This window comes from Lagopus leucura, unplaced genomic scaffold (assembly GCF_019238085.1).
Source record: "Lagopus leucura isolate 7727_CA_CO unplaced genomic scaffold, USGS_WTPT01 Super-Scaffold_100001, whole genome shotgun sequence".
In the NCBI taxonomy this organism is placed as follows: Eukaryota; Metazoa; Chordata; class Aves; order Galliformes; family Phasianidae; genus Lagopus; species Lagopus leucura.
The window spans coordinates 70,758,356-70,774,940 of NW_024962262.1; the positions used below are offsets into that span (position 1 = coordinate 70,758,356).

Here is a 16,585-nt window from a genome sequence, read left to right on the forward strand (position 1 = left end):
TTCAGAGCCTGTCTTCAACAGTGGCGTGGCTCTACATGGTTTGTTAGCTGATGGGACCTGTGCGTTAGCCAAAACCATGAGTAGGACCTCACTGAGGCCTCCTTGCCCCTCCAGTGTAGCACCAGATGGCCCTACCATGGGCACCAGGCCACCAGAGTGAGCTCTTGGTTCACCTTTTCCTGCTGTGAGCTGTGCTGGTGCTGAAGGCAAGGCATCGCACACCATTGCCTGGATATTCCCTTCCTGATGGGTAACTTGGTCAGTGCATGGCTCTCATCACCTTGAAAAAATGGACACCTCTTCTACTTCCAGTGTAGGGCAACAGCAGGAGTGTGGAACCATAGCACAGTGCTGGTGATGCTTGCTTTCTAGTTAAGAGCATTGCCCAGCTGGAGCCGCACATCACGGGCTTGCTGGGTTTTTAATATTCCGTTTTCCAGTAGGCTTTGTTAATGGGTGTTTGCAGGTCTGGGTGGGCAGGGAACCTCATCAGCACCTGTCAGTTCTGATTTTGGCCTTTCTGCTAGGACATCTGTGAAAACAATGGTTCCAGTCACCAGAGAAGGGGCATTTTTTGTCTTCATCTGCAAGTCCTATAAAGGTAAAATCTGAAGGAGTAGTTGCTGCTTGTTGTTAGCAAATGAAAAGCAACATTAAAACCTAGGTGTGTAAATAATTTAAGTGGTAGCGTGGAACAAATAAATTTAAGAAATGGAAAGCATAGAGCAAAAAGGAGAAGGAGCTATGAGTGGGCAAGAAGGAGTTAGAGACAACACTGTTCTGAATTAGTTTTCCAAATATATAATATACAGTTATTTCTGTAGGAAGTGTTACTCTAAGATGGCCCATGAGACAATCACATCTGTTAATAAATGACAAAAACTATTACAGGGGATATTTCTTGTTTTTAAAATAAAAATAAGGAAGCCTTAAGCCCCAAATGCTGCAGTTAATGGTGGCATCAAAATGAAAAATTCTGCAGATTTTATTAAAACAGTGAAAATTCGCTAGGACTTGGGATAATTTAACTTTGCAATACATTTATTGTATGACCAGCACTTGGTCGCGAATTTCACTGATAAAAATTTCAAGCCTTGAGGCGCTTTGTCACCACTGTGACAAAACATCATTAGCAGTTGGTGTAAATTGGGTGACAGCCAGTTTACCTGCTTTTAACCAGAAAAAAAATGTGTCAGTTTATTGCTTTTTCATTACTGCCTAAACTACACCAAACTATACCCGGGTGTTTGCTACAAAACAGGGCAACACTTTCATTGTTCTGGTTGCCAAAGCCTAGGGATCCAGCGGTCTCTGTCTGAGGGGAGAATTTTAAATGCCAGACAGCTGGGAAGCTTAAAGAAGTTTTACTTCAGGTGTTTCAATATTGTGTCTGTGAAAGCAATGTGATACTTTTCTCTCTAATGTAAGTATTCGAAGATAAGGAATGCAGAACACTTCAGAAATATAATTATTGGTATTCACTCTTCTGCCACTCATCCTGTAATTTGAAAGCTTAGAAAAAAAAATTCAAAACATGAATCTTTGCTTTAGATGTTTGTGAGGAAGTGAGACCCTTTGATGATAAGCAGCAGCGCAGGAAATCTATTCATGAAACAAACCACTCCAGCAGACAGTAAATGAAACAGATGTGTGTATGGGCAGAATGCCTATGCATGAGGCCACAGTTAGTGGAGAATGTTTATAGGCATTTGCTAACGGTGTGAAATGACAACAGAACAAGTTCCTGCCTGCTCTTTGAGTGGTGGTACCTCCAGAGTTGCTTTCTGCACCAATCTCACTTGGCCAATCTGCTGTATGTGTCATCCCTGTTCTCACAGCTATTTAATTTCAAAGTTCTCTGCTCATCCACAAATGGCCAGTGGTGTATTTTTAATCCTCCTAGGATGAGGTAAAAAATGCAAAGCAGAAGAGCAGTTCTTTAAGCTGCCATAACTCAGCTGTATTTCACCGTGTGTCTGTGCCCATAATTCAGATGGAATCTCAGTATCTGAAATTGTGGTAACATGAAGAGCAAAGTGGAGAAACAGCAACTTTGGTATGTATTTTAATATAAGAATGTTTATTTCTAGTAGACCTGGAAGGTCTGCAGGAAATGGAAGCTTTTAGATATTGTGTGGATATACTGCAATGTAAACACTCCCAGAAATGCAAAGCCAGTTCCAGTAACAGATGGCAAAAAGTGAGCAATGAGCAATTCCAGTTTATAAGCTACAAAACCTGTACAACTAGTAAATCTAGTTCCAGAATGTTGCTGATCTATTTAAAAGTTTGCTTTATACCTTATGTTGTTTAAGGTGGGGCATTTTTTCTCTGTTTTCCCATACCTTGTTAATCCAGAGATGCACAAGGAAAATAGACTCAAAACTCTTCATCTAAGTAGATGGGAATCCAAAGTAGATCCAAGTAGATGTGCTCTTCAATCCAAGTAGATGGAAAAGCCTCAATACTTTGTGGGCCCAAATCTAGTTATCTTTAATAGTCACCTAGATTCCATGTTACAGGAGAGGAAGGAGAAGGACAAAATTAGAGGAAAAGGAAAATCCCTCCCTTGAAGATGGATGTTTTGATATGGCTTTGCACAGGGTCTCTGTGATCTGTTCTCTGGAAATGCTGGTGTCAGTGCAGTCATGAGGCCTACAGGTCCCTTTTGTGCAGTCCCATGCAAGTAAACAAGTGTGTAAGCCCGCTCAGTCCAGCAGATACTTACCATAGGCAGCTGGTCCCTGCTATCAGCAATCCCAAGGCACTTGTGGCTTGAAGACATCCTGTGGCTCGTCTTGGAGTATGTTCTCAATCCACTCTCTCTGCATAGTTCAGCAGGGATCCAGGCTGACCTGCTGTGCCAGGCTTTGGTCACCTGAAGGCAAGGCTGGAGGTCTGCAGGAGCAAAAATTCTACAGTAAAGCCAAGTCCTCACACACACAGAGGGAGAGCTGGATTTCTTTCAGACCTGTCTTGTGGAAAGGAGGAAGAGAGGAAAGGGATATCACCTTACCTTTGGGACAGGATGGCAACAGATGTGGGTGGTCACAGAAGGGTTGATGCTGCAGGACAGAGTGGGAAATTGGTGAGTACAAAATAGAAGGGCATACATGAGCAAACTGAAGGCTGTAAAAATATATCAGCACTTAAAAATCACAGAATCACAGAATGGCCTGGGTTGGAAGGGACCTCAAGGATCGTGAATCTCCAACCCCCCTGCCACAGGCAGAGCCACCAACCTCCCCATTTAATACCAGACCAGGCTGCCCAGGGCCCCATCCAGCCTGGCCTTGAACACCTCCAGGGATGGGGCATGCACAGCCTCTCTGGGCAGCCTGTGCCAGCACCTCACCACTCTCATAGTAAACAACTTCCCCCTGACATCCAACCTAAATCTTCCCTCTTCAACTTAAAACCATTTCCCCTTGTCCTGCTGTTATCTACCCTTTCAAAGAGTTGACTCCCTCCTGTTTATAGGTTCCCTTTAGGTACTGAAAGGTTGCAATGAAGTCACCTTGCAGTGTTTTTTACTTCAGGCTGAACAAGCTCAGCTCCCTCAGCCTGTCTTCTTATGGGAGGTGCTCCAGCCCTCTGATCACCTTTGTGGCTCTCCTCTGGACCCTCTCCAACAGCTCTCTGTCTTTCTTGGACTGGGGGCTCCAGGCCTGGACACAGAACTCCAGATGAAGCCTTACAAGAGTAGAGAAGAGAGGGACAATCACTTCCCTGTCCCAGCTGGCCACCCTTCTTCTGTTGGAGCCCAGGATACCATTTGCTTTCCGAGCTGCAAGAGCACACTGCTGGCTCATGTGAAGTTTTTCATCCATCAGGACCAGCAGGTCCTTCTCTGCTCTCAAGGACCGCTCCTTCCAGTCTGTATGGATGCCTGGAATTCCTCCATCCCAAGTGCAAAACCTTGCACTTTGCTGTGTTGAACCTATTAGATTCACCCAGGCCCACTCTCAAGTCTGTTGAGGTCCCTCTGAATAGCAAAAATAATCACACCATAAAACGTGAGGAGTTGGGAGCAGCCGCTGCCCCCCCTTCCCCTCCTCTTTATCTAGTGAGGATGTATCAAGCTGTAGCCCAATATGTAATAGGAATTTACGAAGCTAGCTGAAGTTGGTATTACCCTTTAGTGCACCTTTAAAAAATGCCTCCACCAAAGGAAAAGATATACTTGTGCAATGCACTTCAGAACTCTTCTGGGTACCTAAAAATAAAGCAGTTGAAGGAATGCAATACCTTGTTTATTTATAAGAAATAGTTTCATCTACCTGCCGACTGTAAAATTAATTGTGCTAGTACTTATGCATGAACTGTCAACACAAATTCCTGTAATCTTTACAGTAACCTGCATTTCTTAGGAAATGCCCCTGAGTATCCTAGAAAAACAAGAGATGAATCCAAGGCGTAGGCAGTAGTCATCTCTAAACTTCTAGAAGGAAAAAAAGGCATTTATTTGTTTTTAAAAAGAGTTTGTTTTGGTGCAGAAAGACATTACATATTAAACATTCATAAGAATTGCATGTTATCCCAAAGAATTAGATTGAGTTCTTGAATGGTGAACCTTCACATATTTGTCTGTAATGGAGTGCACTGATTAAAAACTCCCTGTTCTTGCAATAAATTCTTACTCTCACGTTGCACACAAACACAGAAGGTGTTTTGTTTAGATGGGTCACCTTCAGTGGGGAAAAAAAGAACAAGAGAAGCGTGAATGATTGATGGTTATTAATATGAGTCAGATGGCTTTACAGATTTGGATTCAGTAGCCTGAAGCACAGAGAGTGTTCTGAAGATGATGGTGATTTCAGATGCACAGGAGAAGTTTAAACAAGGAAAAGATGCAAACTTGTATAGTACTGCTGTGAGCAGAGCTGCGTGATAATAGGTTGGCTGCAGTAAACATCAGGACAGTAATGAGCAAAACCAGACAGCTTTCCGATCTGTGAAACAAAACACCACGTTAAGCAGTTTGCACTAATCTGTCTTGCTTGACCAATCTCCTAGATTTATTAACACGTGTACAGCATTATACCTTTAAAAATAACTTTGGGCTTAAAAATAGTGGATTTTAAAATAAGACTTTAGGGTAAGGGGGATAGCACTAAATGATCAGGACGCTAAGGATAAGATAAGGTAAGAAGAAAAAAACGAAAGCACATCTACTAGAATTCAACCAAATGGAATTTGCTGTGAAGAGGCTCAAAACTTGTATTTGAAAAACAAAACGTGGGCGCCACCTCCTGGGGTACCGAATACAGAGCACAAAAACTCTGCTGCTCTTCATTCTGCAGAGGCGAGGAAACAATGCTGCCGTCTGAGTGATGGGACATTCAGATCCTATGCCTTCTTTTTTCAGAGTTCAGGGCAGCTGTCCCAGATATTATTTCAATCCATTGCAGGTGATCAGAAGCTTCATCTTTTCTAGTTAATTGTTTCCTTTTGCCCAATATGGAAACATACTGATGAAAATTTGGATCAAGAACATCTCAAGTTGTTTGAATGTAAGCAGGAAAAATCACATTGGAGCTGGACATGCCTACCTCCTCCCCTTCCTGCTGGTTTCAGGTGAGTTGTGAAGCAGTTCTGCTTTCTTTTTAGAGCTAGAGCAGAGGTTAGAATTGAACGTCTCAAAGTACTCAAAGAATTTGGATGGATACGATTTATTGGCTTTGAAGTTCATCTCAACAGGATTTAAAAAGACACAGTGGATGGGTTGAAAGAATTAATCATTTATTTTAAGCAGCGGAAAATTTGACTTTTACATAGTGTTTATCTGGAAATGGCAAGGCCTGAAAGTGCCAAATACCGACTTTTGGAAAATCCAGTAATGAGGCTTGGTAGTAATTGGGATAGATATCCTAATATAACCTGAAGACTGAATGGAAATAATAATAATAAAAGAGACTGTACTCCTTTTTTCAAAGTATTGATCCTGTTTTCCATTCAGTCAGTGTTGCCTCTCATCATCTGATGAGGTGAAGATTTGCCTTTACTACATGGAATCATTTCCTTGATGGTGAAGACCTTTCCATGCTTCCTGAGGAACCATCAAATAACAGCTGATGTAGCGATAGCTGTCAAAGATTTCTATATCTCCATTTATTTTTTATTTTTTAATAAAAAATGGGAGTTGGTTCAGATAAATTATCTAAACTCAACCTTGTGTAGTTTTATACACACACAGAGGCTAGAGAAGCAGTTTTCCCAGGACGTATTGCAGTAATCCATGCCTTGGTGCTATCAAGAAATTGTCATTTGTCATTTCAGTATGCCTCACTTGAACCTGTTTTATTTTGCCCGGGATTTTCCAGGGGACACCTGTGTTGCAAACACAGCCATTTAAACACTGTTACATGATTAGCCTCTAACAACACAGGATAAACATACCCTTCAGGGTTTGACATAGCTATGAGAGAAGGTACACTTCAAACAGGAATACAATGGTTACAAACAATGCAGTTTATTCAAGTATTTTACCTAACTACACATCGCTGTAAAATCAAGTTGAGTCGCTCAACTTGAAAAAGTAGAAGTTTCTCATTCAGAAAGAAGAGCCAGAAGTCATTAAGGGATTGACTGTAGTTCGTGGCAGTACAAAACCAGCCAGGCCTTCCATTAGGGGCCATCACCTGCTTAAGGAATGGCACTGACTCTCACAGCTCCTTGTAGTCCTCCCTCCACCCCTGTATTTCGTAAGGCAGGGAAAGGAAAAATATGCATACATGTCAGCAGTTTCCAGGGTATATTACCCAGAGGTCTGCCATGGGTTACGCAGTATTCCTTGAGCTACACTCAGTTCAATATGTTGGGAAATAAGTCCAAGAAGGAAGGAGAGTGCTACACCAAATGCTTTCCAAGCAATTTGGGGCAATAAGTACAAACCAGAGAGGAACACCAGTGCTAAACTTTGTCCAAGTGAGAAGTGAAAGAGTCCAGGAGCTGTACTCAGAAGTGTAAAGGGGTTCTTTGCACTCTGTCAAGTTCTGGGATCCCTTTCACAGGTGGAGTTTTGGCTCTAATTCTCTCCTTCCAGGCCCACCACCTGACTGCAACTATTTTCAATCCAGAGTTAACTTCTAAAGCTTTACAAGGTGCTTTAAAACAGATCTGTGAATGGTGACCAAGAAAATGGTATCTTTTGTTAGTAGGTTGAATTTTGGATATGAGGCTTTTTTGGAACTTCTTTTGGGGGAAGTAGGTGTGATGGTCAGAGACTTTCAGAAAATCAGAAGATTCACAGACAGTGAATTAACAGGACAGAAGTTAAATACACTGATTTGAAATGATTATCACCAGCTTAAAGCATGTGAGAACACTCAGTGTTACTGAATGCTCTTACTTAAATGCTGAGAATTACCTTATATGTTTTATGCATATGTATTTTACAATTAATCTAAATTTTCCAACATTTCAAAAGCTATATGGCCACTAAGATCCAGCAAAACCTAAATGTAGCGAACAGAATAAAAAAGCAAACTGACTGTACAGTGGCTGATGTCAACATGTTTTAAAGTAACCCATTTTGTTACTTACAAATGGGTGAGAAATACCACTAAGTGCTTTGTTATCTGGAGAGGGGACTATTCAGTAGCAGGCCAGTGATCTTACTTAAAGATGACTGCACCCTTTGTTCACTTATGGGTGGATAATTCCCAGTAATAGCAATAAGCACCACAGAGTGCCCTTTCCAAAATATTCAAGCACATGTTCTCTTACCAAAAAGCCAGATGATTAGCTGGCGTGGTTGCATTTACAGCAGCTTTTCAGCAACTGCAGTTGCTTTCCTATTCTTCTCTACCGAGGAACCTCAGCCTTGATCTGAAAGTCTGGCAGAAGACTCTGTGATTTAGCATCTCATCCTTTCACACAACCAGCCAGCCTCAGTTCACCTTACCCCTTTGTCAGTTAGTGCAATTCTTAGCAGTAGATTTTACACTACGGGTTCACTCCATTCAAGGGTTTGGCTGAAGGCAACAATTTTATTTCAGGTAATGTTCCTGAGAAGAAATTACCAGGATTCCAGATTATTCACAAGACTGGCCTAAAATCTAATTGGACTCCAGAAGCCAGAAGATCTGACCGCCTCTGAAGAGTGCTCATATCCCATTGCCATCTGCTTTCCCTTCGCTGAACAGCAGCAGGAATTTCACCACCCAGAAATGAACGATTTGTCAATCAGAGTCAAGTTTGACAGCAACTATTGTCTTTGTAGATTGCACAGACCTTTCCTAAAAGGATTAATCAGTTGTGCTCTTAAAATTTTTAATGAAGTGGAGTAATGGGTAGCCTACTAATTTCTCTTTCCTTTATTTTCTTTGCTTTCCCTTCAGTCACACCAGCTTCCTTCTTGATGAGGAACTACTACTGCTCATGTATATGAGGCTCATGTTGGAGGTCAGAATATGGCAACCAACCAATAGAGTTGTTGAGAAAACTCTATGGAACCGAAAGAACGTTTCAATGTTTCAGGCATTCTGGATTATTAGACAACGAAAAAAACTACTCTGTCTTTTAACAAAATGCTATGTTAAGAGGAAAAAAAAAAAAAAAAAGACTGGAAAAGGTTAGTATAAAAATGAGTAATCCTTCAGTGAAACAGAAATTCATATGCTGCAGGTCACCAAGCAGAATCTTTTGATATCAACTGATAAAGAGTTAAGTGTTAAGAAACTGATCTGTTAACAAGAGATAGCAAAGCCAGTAGTACTGTGATTGCCACACATTAACTTGCAGAACATCAAAGCTGAGAACTGGAATTGCACCCTGCCTTGATATATTGCATTTAAGTTGGTCCAACTTACAAATCCTTAAAACAGAACAATCCCCTGTACCTAACTCCTTTTACTGAATCTGAAAAAAAAAAAAGCTTATAAAAATTCTTCATGTTTTCTTCAGCTCTTAAATTGAGCCAAAAAGCCTATGATAAAATTTCTAAAACATGCAAGGCAGTGGGATATAAATAATATATTCCCATGCCTGAACTCAGGTTTAACTATTGTACTCAAATCACGCATCTTCAAATCCCTAATGACTGAACTGATAGCATCAATTATCTAAAAGGCTGTATCCAATAAAACATGGCTTTCTGACATTTTCATGGTACACAATATTACATTCACATTAGGAGAATGCTGGTTCTGCAACAAATATTGATATGTATACAAGGAGTGATTTAGAGTGCTGTGATTTAGAGTACCCTGTCTTCCATAATAAATAGAGAATATATCCCAGCACCATCTTTATCCAAAGCTCTGCTTTTTGGCTTTGGTGGTTGTTTTCTTTCTTTCTCTCTTTTTTTTTTCTTTTTTTTCTTTTTTCTTCAGGTATGATTTAATCTGATTTCTGAAGTTAGTTAACGGGAGTATAAAATACCTCACAGCACTCTCCTTTACAAAAATACACCAGGGGAAGCGATCACCGGTAAGACATACCTGGTAACGCTGTAGTCTATCTTTGTGTTTCATCTTTCATGGAAAAATGCTCAAGAGCATTATTTTTCTTAGTGTGCTGTAGGCTAAAAAATCAACCCTCAAGGGTTTCTATTGCTCTTCTTGTTGCCAGAGCAACAAAGCAATACTCACCTGAATATTTGCCAATGTAAGTATCAATTTACAAGCTAAGATGAATTTTCTGCCGCTAGCAGATGCCACTAACAGCATTTTACTATAAACTAAACTAAATTTTAGTGGCAAGGGATGCCATGAAAACTCAAGAATATATTACTATTTCATTTGTCCTACTTGATTATTGCTCATGTAATTCAAGCATTTCTATTAAAATGTCTTGACCAATGACATTCAAAACAAAAGGGTAAAACTGAAAGGCTTTTACATCAAATTTTCTACACATTGTTAAACAACTCAGAACAACTCTAGCTTGTCATCAGAAGCATACCAGAAACCTTTCCCAATGAATTCCTTCCTAAAACTCCTTGTGATGAGGAGGCAGGAGGGGAGAAGGAAACAGAAGTTAATGTATTCAGAGAACATACAACAGTTGGTGCTTTCTGAAGTGAAAAAGGGCTCACTGTTTACTGCCGTATCAATCCAAACATGCACAACACATTTCTGTTTGAAACAGGTGACAAAAGCATTACTTGTATTACTGTACCATACAAGAAGGAATACAAGTTTGAAAAGGTTCATTAACACATCAAACCAAACCCAGGAGGACTATGTGGAACTGAATCACAGAACTGGAAATGAAGCAAAGTCTTTTGCTGTAAGGAAAACCCAAAGAAACGTTTTGTTATAAAGTGTACTAAAAGACCTGATTAAAATTTAAGACATGAAGTAAAAAGACACGAAGAAAGAGACATATGGAAGGTATATGAGGCAGAAAACACCTAAACTCTATTTCTTGTGTTCCTTGCAGTTGTTTTTCTCCATTTAAAAGCTGAGAGGCAGAGGAGGAATGAGGCAAATTCAAAACTTCCTCCCACTTTCAACTCTTAATTCTAAATTAAATCATTTTCAGATGTTAGATCAAAACACGAATCATTTTACCTTATGCAGTCAAGCAGTTCGGAAATGCAGGAATTAAAAGGGAAAGTTTTTAGCACTTTTAGTTATGAAGTGATATACACATTAGTTTAAAAAACAACGGTGCTTTATTTTCACACATAGTATGCGCACCTCTGTAAAAGCACCATCCTGAAAAAAAAAAAGAAATATTCACTTATTCCCTGCAGAGTCAGAAGCAAAGGCAGTGTGAATCAGAAAACTGCAGGAAGGGATTACAGGCAGAAAAATTTCTGGACGAGGGATTGGGAGATTCTGAGCTAAGCTTCCTTTTTTACCACTTTCTTTTTACTCGTAGATTTGTAAACTGCTCTGCTATGGAAACTGAAAGGATTTTTTTTCTGTTATTTTTCAAAGAGATAACTTGTTATCATTGGAATGTTCAACCTTGTGTTGTTTGTCTGACAAAAGACGTGAAAAATTGTTCTGTCTGCAAAGAAAATACTGTGTTGTGACCTCAGCATTAAGATGTATGCTTGCACAGTGGAGGTCTGGTCAAATACACTCCTTCCTGATCTCTCCCACTATTGTTTTCAGTCTTACTGCATGTTTGCATTCAGATAGTCAGTCCAGAAATTTTTCATTTGCCTGTCACACCAATGAAGCTAAACTAAAACCCCCAACTGCTGCTCATGTTTAAAAACAAGCCGGCATTAAGATCTTCACTTCACAGTCTGTCCATGAGGAAAGACTTTTTTCTTGATTTTCTACATTGCTGAGCTCAGCAATTTGTCTTTTTGTGTTTTGTTGCTTCCTTTTTTACACACTAACTAGAAATAGGGAAAGACACAACAGAACACGGACCGTAGATTTATAGGATCTATCTATACATATGCAACTCAGCCTTTTCTATATATCAGTCATCCTGAATTAAACAGACAAACAAACAAACAACCACACAAAACCCCACAATCGGGGGGAAACTGAAAAGCTTTTTTATGCACCGAAATGGAAAGTATTAATTTCTCTAATATCAACTACTAAGAAGTGCAGGAGTTACATTTGGTTGTATGGGATGTCTTGTGTTTTAAGACCAGTTCTAAGTTACATGTTTACCAGTGGCATCATCCTTGTGAATTAAGAGAGGTAGTCTTGTTTTACGCTAAGGCTGAACAAGTTTGTTTTTCAGTTTTTACCTCCTCAAACTATTTTGCAATGACACCTTGGAATGGTGACCCCTCAAGTGGCAGCAGACATCTTGAGGAACAAAAACCCAAACGACCATTTTTCTTGACCTCACTTGCTTTAACTGCTGCATGTGTCTGACCTTTCTCCTTCCCCCGCACCATAAGCACAGCTTCAAAATGAACTGATGTAAACACAATGCAGTATTCATTTAATGTGATTAGTAAGAAAGATTATTAATTTTTTTTCTCTTTTTCTACAGTCAGATCACTTAGAAAATTCTGATAGCTTGGTTTTTTTTTTTTTTATGAAAGAGGGATGGACAGTTTTGTTCAGATAGTGGAAGAACATCATGGTGTAAGGTTCTTCTTAAAAAAAAAAAAAAGGTACTATTGTGAGCATAAAGGCTCATTGTACTGTAGTAGCAAATCCAGTACCGTAGCACTTAAGAGAGGTGGTTAACAGTGCTTTGGTTCAGAATCAGTGTTAGAAAATAAAGCTTAAAAAGTTATGATGCAGAGTATTTGGAGGGCTTTCCACAACGATTTGTAATGGATGTAGAAAGGACTGAGGCATTGGCTTCTTCCCCTTGGCAAAGTACTTTGTCCTTCATTCTGTTGAAGTCCCAGGTTTCACCATCAAGTTTCTCATTTCCATCGATGTCGCACCAAGGAGGATTCATCGTTGACCACGTCATTGTCGGTGTAGCGATGCTGGCACCGTGGTGGAATAAGCAGCAGGATGATCAGTATGAGGAGGATAATCCCACACAGGCTCATGAGAGCGTAGGAGGCAATCCACAACACTGGTTCATGGAAAGTTATGCTAGAAACGCAGTTGCTTGCAACATCTGTGGTTGTGAAAGGGCCTTCAATCTCAGACACTGGAGAACCATCAACCTCTGAGAAATTACAGAAAGAGAAGCATTAAGTCTATAAGACCATCTAAAAGCAAGTAACAAGATCTAGCCTAAAAACCTATACAACCCTCTCCATCATCATGTATCTCAGCTCAGTCATTTTTAAATGCTTTTCTTATTGCAATTAGAATGCTGGTATTCCACATATATAAAATGGGAATCTGAAGCAAATGGAGACTATAATACTCCCACATCTACATAGGCTCAGTGAGAGAGCAGAACTTTAACTCAGGTCTCCCATAGCCAACTTAAAGCCCCAGCCAGTGGATCACGTTTTCCTTCTGAACTAACCTTTCAGAAATGTCAGTCTAATGAGGCTTAAAAAATCCTACAGTACCAGTACGCTGTTCAGGGCCTGGAGAGTTTTTGTGTGTTTCTGGCATTTGCAACAAGTGGAACAGAGTCAGAGCATTCTTACATCTTCTGTATTAGCTGCCTCCTAAGGTTTTAGAGAGTTATATGCAGGTTCATTAGCTTCACAGATACTTTAGAAGACCATATTCTAGGCAGAAAGCAGCACCAATAGCCTTGGGAGCGATACTGCTGAGATGAAAATCAAGAAGGAAGGGGAGGTAAAGCAGGAGAGCTCGGGAACATCTGCCCAGCATAGGGAAAGAGTGAAGAGGATGGTCAGTGCCAATAGTGAGGAGTTTGGACGTGATATGTTGGGCAATGAGGAAGAAGCTAAGAAGCAGATCAAAAATGGACAGGACAAAACTAAAGCAAAAATTGTGAAGGAGTGCCTCTGCAGCTGTTTTTGAGCAGCCATCCATCTTGGCATATCACAAGTTCCTGATTTGTTTCATTACCACTACAAGCCGGTACTTGTTAAACCAGTATTTGCTGGAAAGGGTTATGCTGTCCATGGTTGTCACAGTAACCACGGCAAGCCAGCAAAGCTCCCCTGAGCTGTGGATGGGGCTATGTGTGTTGTAAAGGCAGAGCAAGGGAGTTGCCTGGGGCAACAAAATATTCAGGGCGTTTTGTACCTGCAGGCCTGTAGCTGGGGAAGGACACACCTTCCAGCATGCTTAGGGCAACTAGGAGCCTGCAGTCAGTGCTCTCTGTGCATTTTAACAAACTTTCCAAACAGACATCATCTGCTTTTCTACTGAAATATTCCAAGATGCATTTGCATATTTCTCGTAAAGACCTCAGTTCTAAGGTTCTCGCCTCATTTCTTGTTCATTTTACATACAGAAACACACTTACCAGACCTTAAGCGGCCCTGCCTACTGTAAACATTGCATCTCCTTTACACACAGAAAGCTGTGACTTTTCATGACAAGTGTCATGAAAGCACGTTTGGAGAGACTGGCATAAAACATCCTTGGGAAGAAAGATGGGGGATTTAGTATTCAGTTCCCAGCCTCCCATGATCTCATATTATTTAAAGGTTCAATTCTCACTGGAATTAATTCAACTTATGGTAGGGCACTGAAGCAGAAGGCTGTTCTGCTCACTCACAATCTTGTCCCTGGTGACAGGTAAGCTTCCAGGAGAGTCTGGACAGCTCACTCACCTGATGGAAAACACTCCTCCCATAAGAAATGTCAAACCCAGGAATTTTCTCAGGGATCACTCGCTGAACCAACCCTTTCTCCAGCTGCAGATGTGGGAAGATTTCTTTGGTGGCCAAAAAGTATTAGAGAGAGGTGCATGAAACCTGAGGCTGCATTCACAAGCTTTCTGACACCAGTAATAGCCAAACATGCTCTCTCAACTCATCAGACCAAGATAAAGCAGCCCTCTATCATCAGCATGTCTTTGCCAAGACACTGCTGTTGCACAGACACTGTATGGAAGCTGCACAGGAGTGGACAGAATTGCAAAAGTCTACCTTGAAGGCCTGTGAAATCTACGTTGTTCAGAGACCACATATTGTACTTGCCCTGCCATGCAGTTATTTCTCATACATATCTCACTGTTCTTCTCCGCCCCACATTTTGTATGTCTCTGTGAAGCCCTGCAGCAAAACCAAACTAAACCACATATAATATTAATGTGAAATGTAAGGCATAAGGATTACTATTTAGGAATTCAGCATTTTGAAAAGTGAAAAAATGAAAAGAAAAAAAAAAAGCACACAATTTTCCACCTTGGAGATAGCTAGCTCTGAAAATAAGCAGTCCCTAATTACTTATTATTTGATTCGAATACAATAACTACTCCTTATAAAAAAAAAGCAATACAAAATTATTGCTGCAGTGGCTGACATTTGAAATTACATTTTGAGAATGTTTGATAGCAGCATAGACTCTGCTTTTTTCCTTCTGAAAAGAAATCTTCTCCTTTACCCTCTTCTACTCTGAAATTGCAAGGAAATAAAAAGGGAGAAATTTGCCTAAATTGTTCAGATATACCCCTAACATAAAACAACAGTCACACAACCTATTATACGTTAGCTGAATTGTGATATTTTGGCTTTTGTTGTTGTTGTTGTTGTTAGAATACCTGGTGATAGCTACCTACACTCATTTCTTGACCTTGAACAAATGGGATTTCCTACGATATTGATGATCACAGGACAAAAATGCTATCTTATAATATCTGTGTAGAACTCAAAGTTGTGAAGATCTAACAATCTTTTTCACTGTCTTGGATTTTCTGGAAATGAAGCAACCTGAAGTGAGACCAAATATATCACAGAACTGTGAATTGCTGCCTGGTAGGGACCTTTGGAGGTCACCTAGTGCAGCTTCCTACTCAGAGCAGGACTGTCACCATCAATAGATCAAGTCAGGTGCAGCTTTCTTTGTCCATCTAAGCCTTGGAAAACTCTAAGGATGGAGAACTCATGATCTCTCTGGAGAACCTGCTATACTCCTCTCCTACTGTCAAAGTAAACATCTCAGGATATAACTGGTAGGTGTTGCCCTTCATTGTGTGTTTTCACTTGCATTCTCCCTTGACTTACATTTGATGCCCACCATAATCTCCACTTCTTTTTTCCAGAGGACAGCCCTTCAGCCAGGCCCCTCTCAGACTGTACCCACACATGATGGTTTTCTGCTGACGATGCAAAACTCCACAGTTCTGTTCACTGAACCTCATGAGGTTCCTGGTGCTCAGTCCTCCATCTTAGCACGGTCATTTTCACTTGAAGCTCTGTTAGCCACTGTGTTCACCATATCAGCCATTCTCTCAAGTTTAGTGAATGAAAAAGTGGTGAGACTGCATTCTGTCTCATCACATTCTAGTGTGGAAGTTATTTATGATTGTGGTGCTTGGTGCATTTCTGCTCTTAAAACATCTAAGGCTTGTTGCTATGATTTTCTCACTTACTACAAAATAACAAGAGGTGTAATTCTACTCAATGCTGAGGTACCATCAGGTTGCATCACTAATACTATCTAAGTGATTCAAACATTCGGTCTCAAGATGGAGCTCAATCCAAACCCCTTCCTAGTCATCCTATAAATACTACTTATCTCTGAAGTTAACAATAGACATTTTGAAACAACTTGAAATTAGTAACAGGCAGAATAAGACTTAAAGGAAAAAGAATATTTCCTTTCTTGCCACAATGGATTAGCTTCTTGCTTTCTAACTAAGCTCTCCTCACCCTTTGGTTCTTGGTAGATCCTGAAGAATGAAAACAGGGCAAGGAGGACTGTGGGATAAGACATTTCTCATTGCTAGCCATTCTAGCCAACAGAAACATGGAGCTTAGTGAAGTTGAGGGCTTTAGTCTTAGTTTTTGTTCCCACTGTTTTGTTTTGTTTTTTAAATTCAGCATATATCTGTTCAATATCTCACAAAAGCATGGGTTTAAATTTAGTGTTAATGCACTACTGTAAACAAGAAAGCACAGATGATTATAAAGAAGCACAGCAACACTGAACAGTCTTTTCTATTTCTCTACTTCTGAGGTTTTATGCCATCGGTAATTCAATTTAATTTATGCCATGAACAGACTAAAAAGCTCCAAATAAATTACATTAATATAGTTGCTATGGAGGACGTGGCTGGCCTCCACAGGAAGCCAGTTAGGCAGCTTAATCTCTCA

General features: G+C 40.3%; 1 protein-coding gene across 1 annotated transcript in view; it reads right to left on the reverse strand.

The window, feature by feature from the left end:
* Positions 1-11,427: 11,427 nt before the first annotated feature.
* BACE2 (beta-secretase 2) overlaps positions 11,428-16,585 on the reverse strand; it is a 51,155-nt gene continuing 45,997 nt past the window's right edge. Inside the window, exon 9 of the mRNA XM_042867873.1 lies at positions 11,428-12,558. Coding sequence (XP_042723807.1) covers positions 12,305-12,558 — 254 coding nt within the window. The 3' untranslated portion in view covers positions 11,428-12,304. The remainder of the gene's footprint in view (positions 12,559-16,585) is intronic.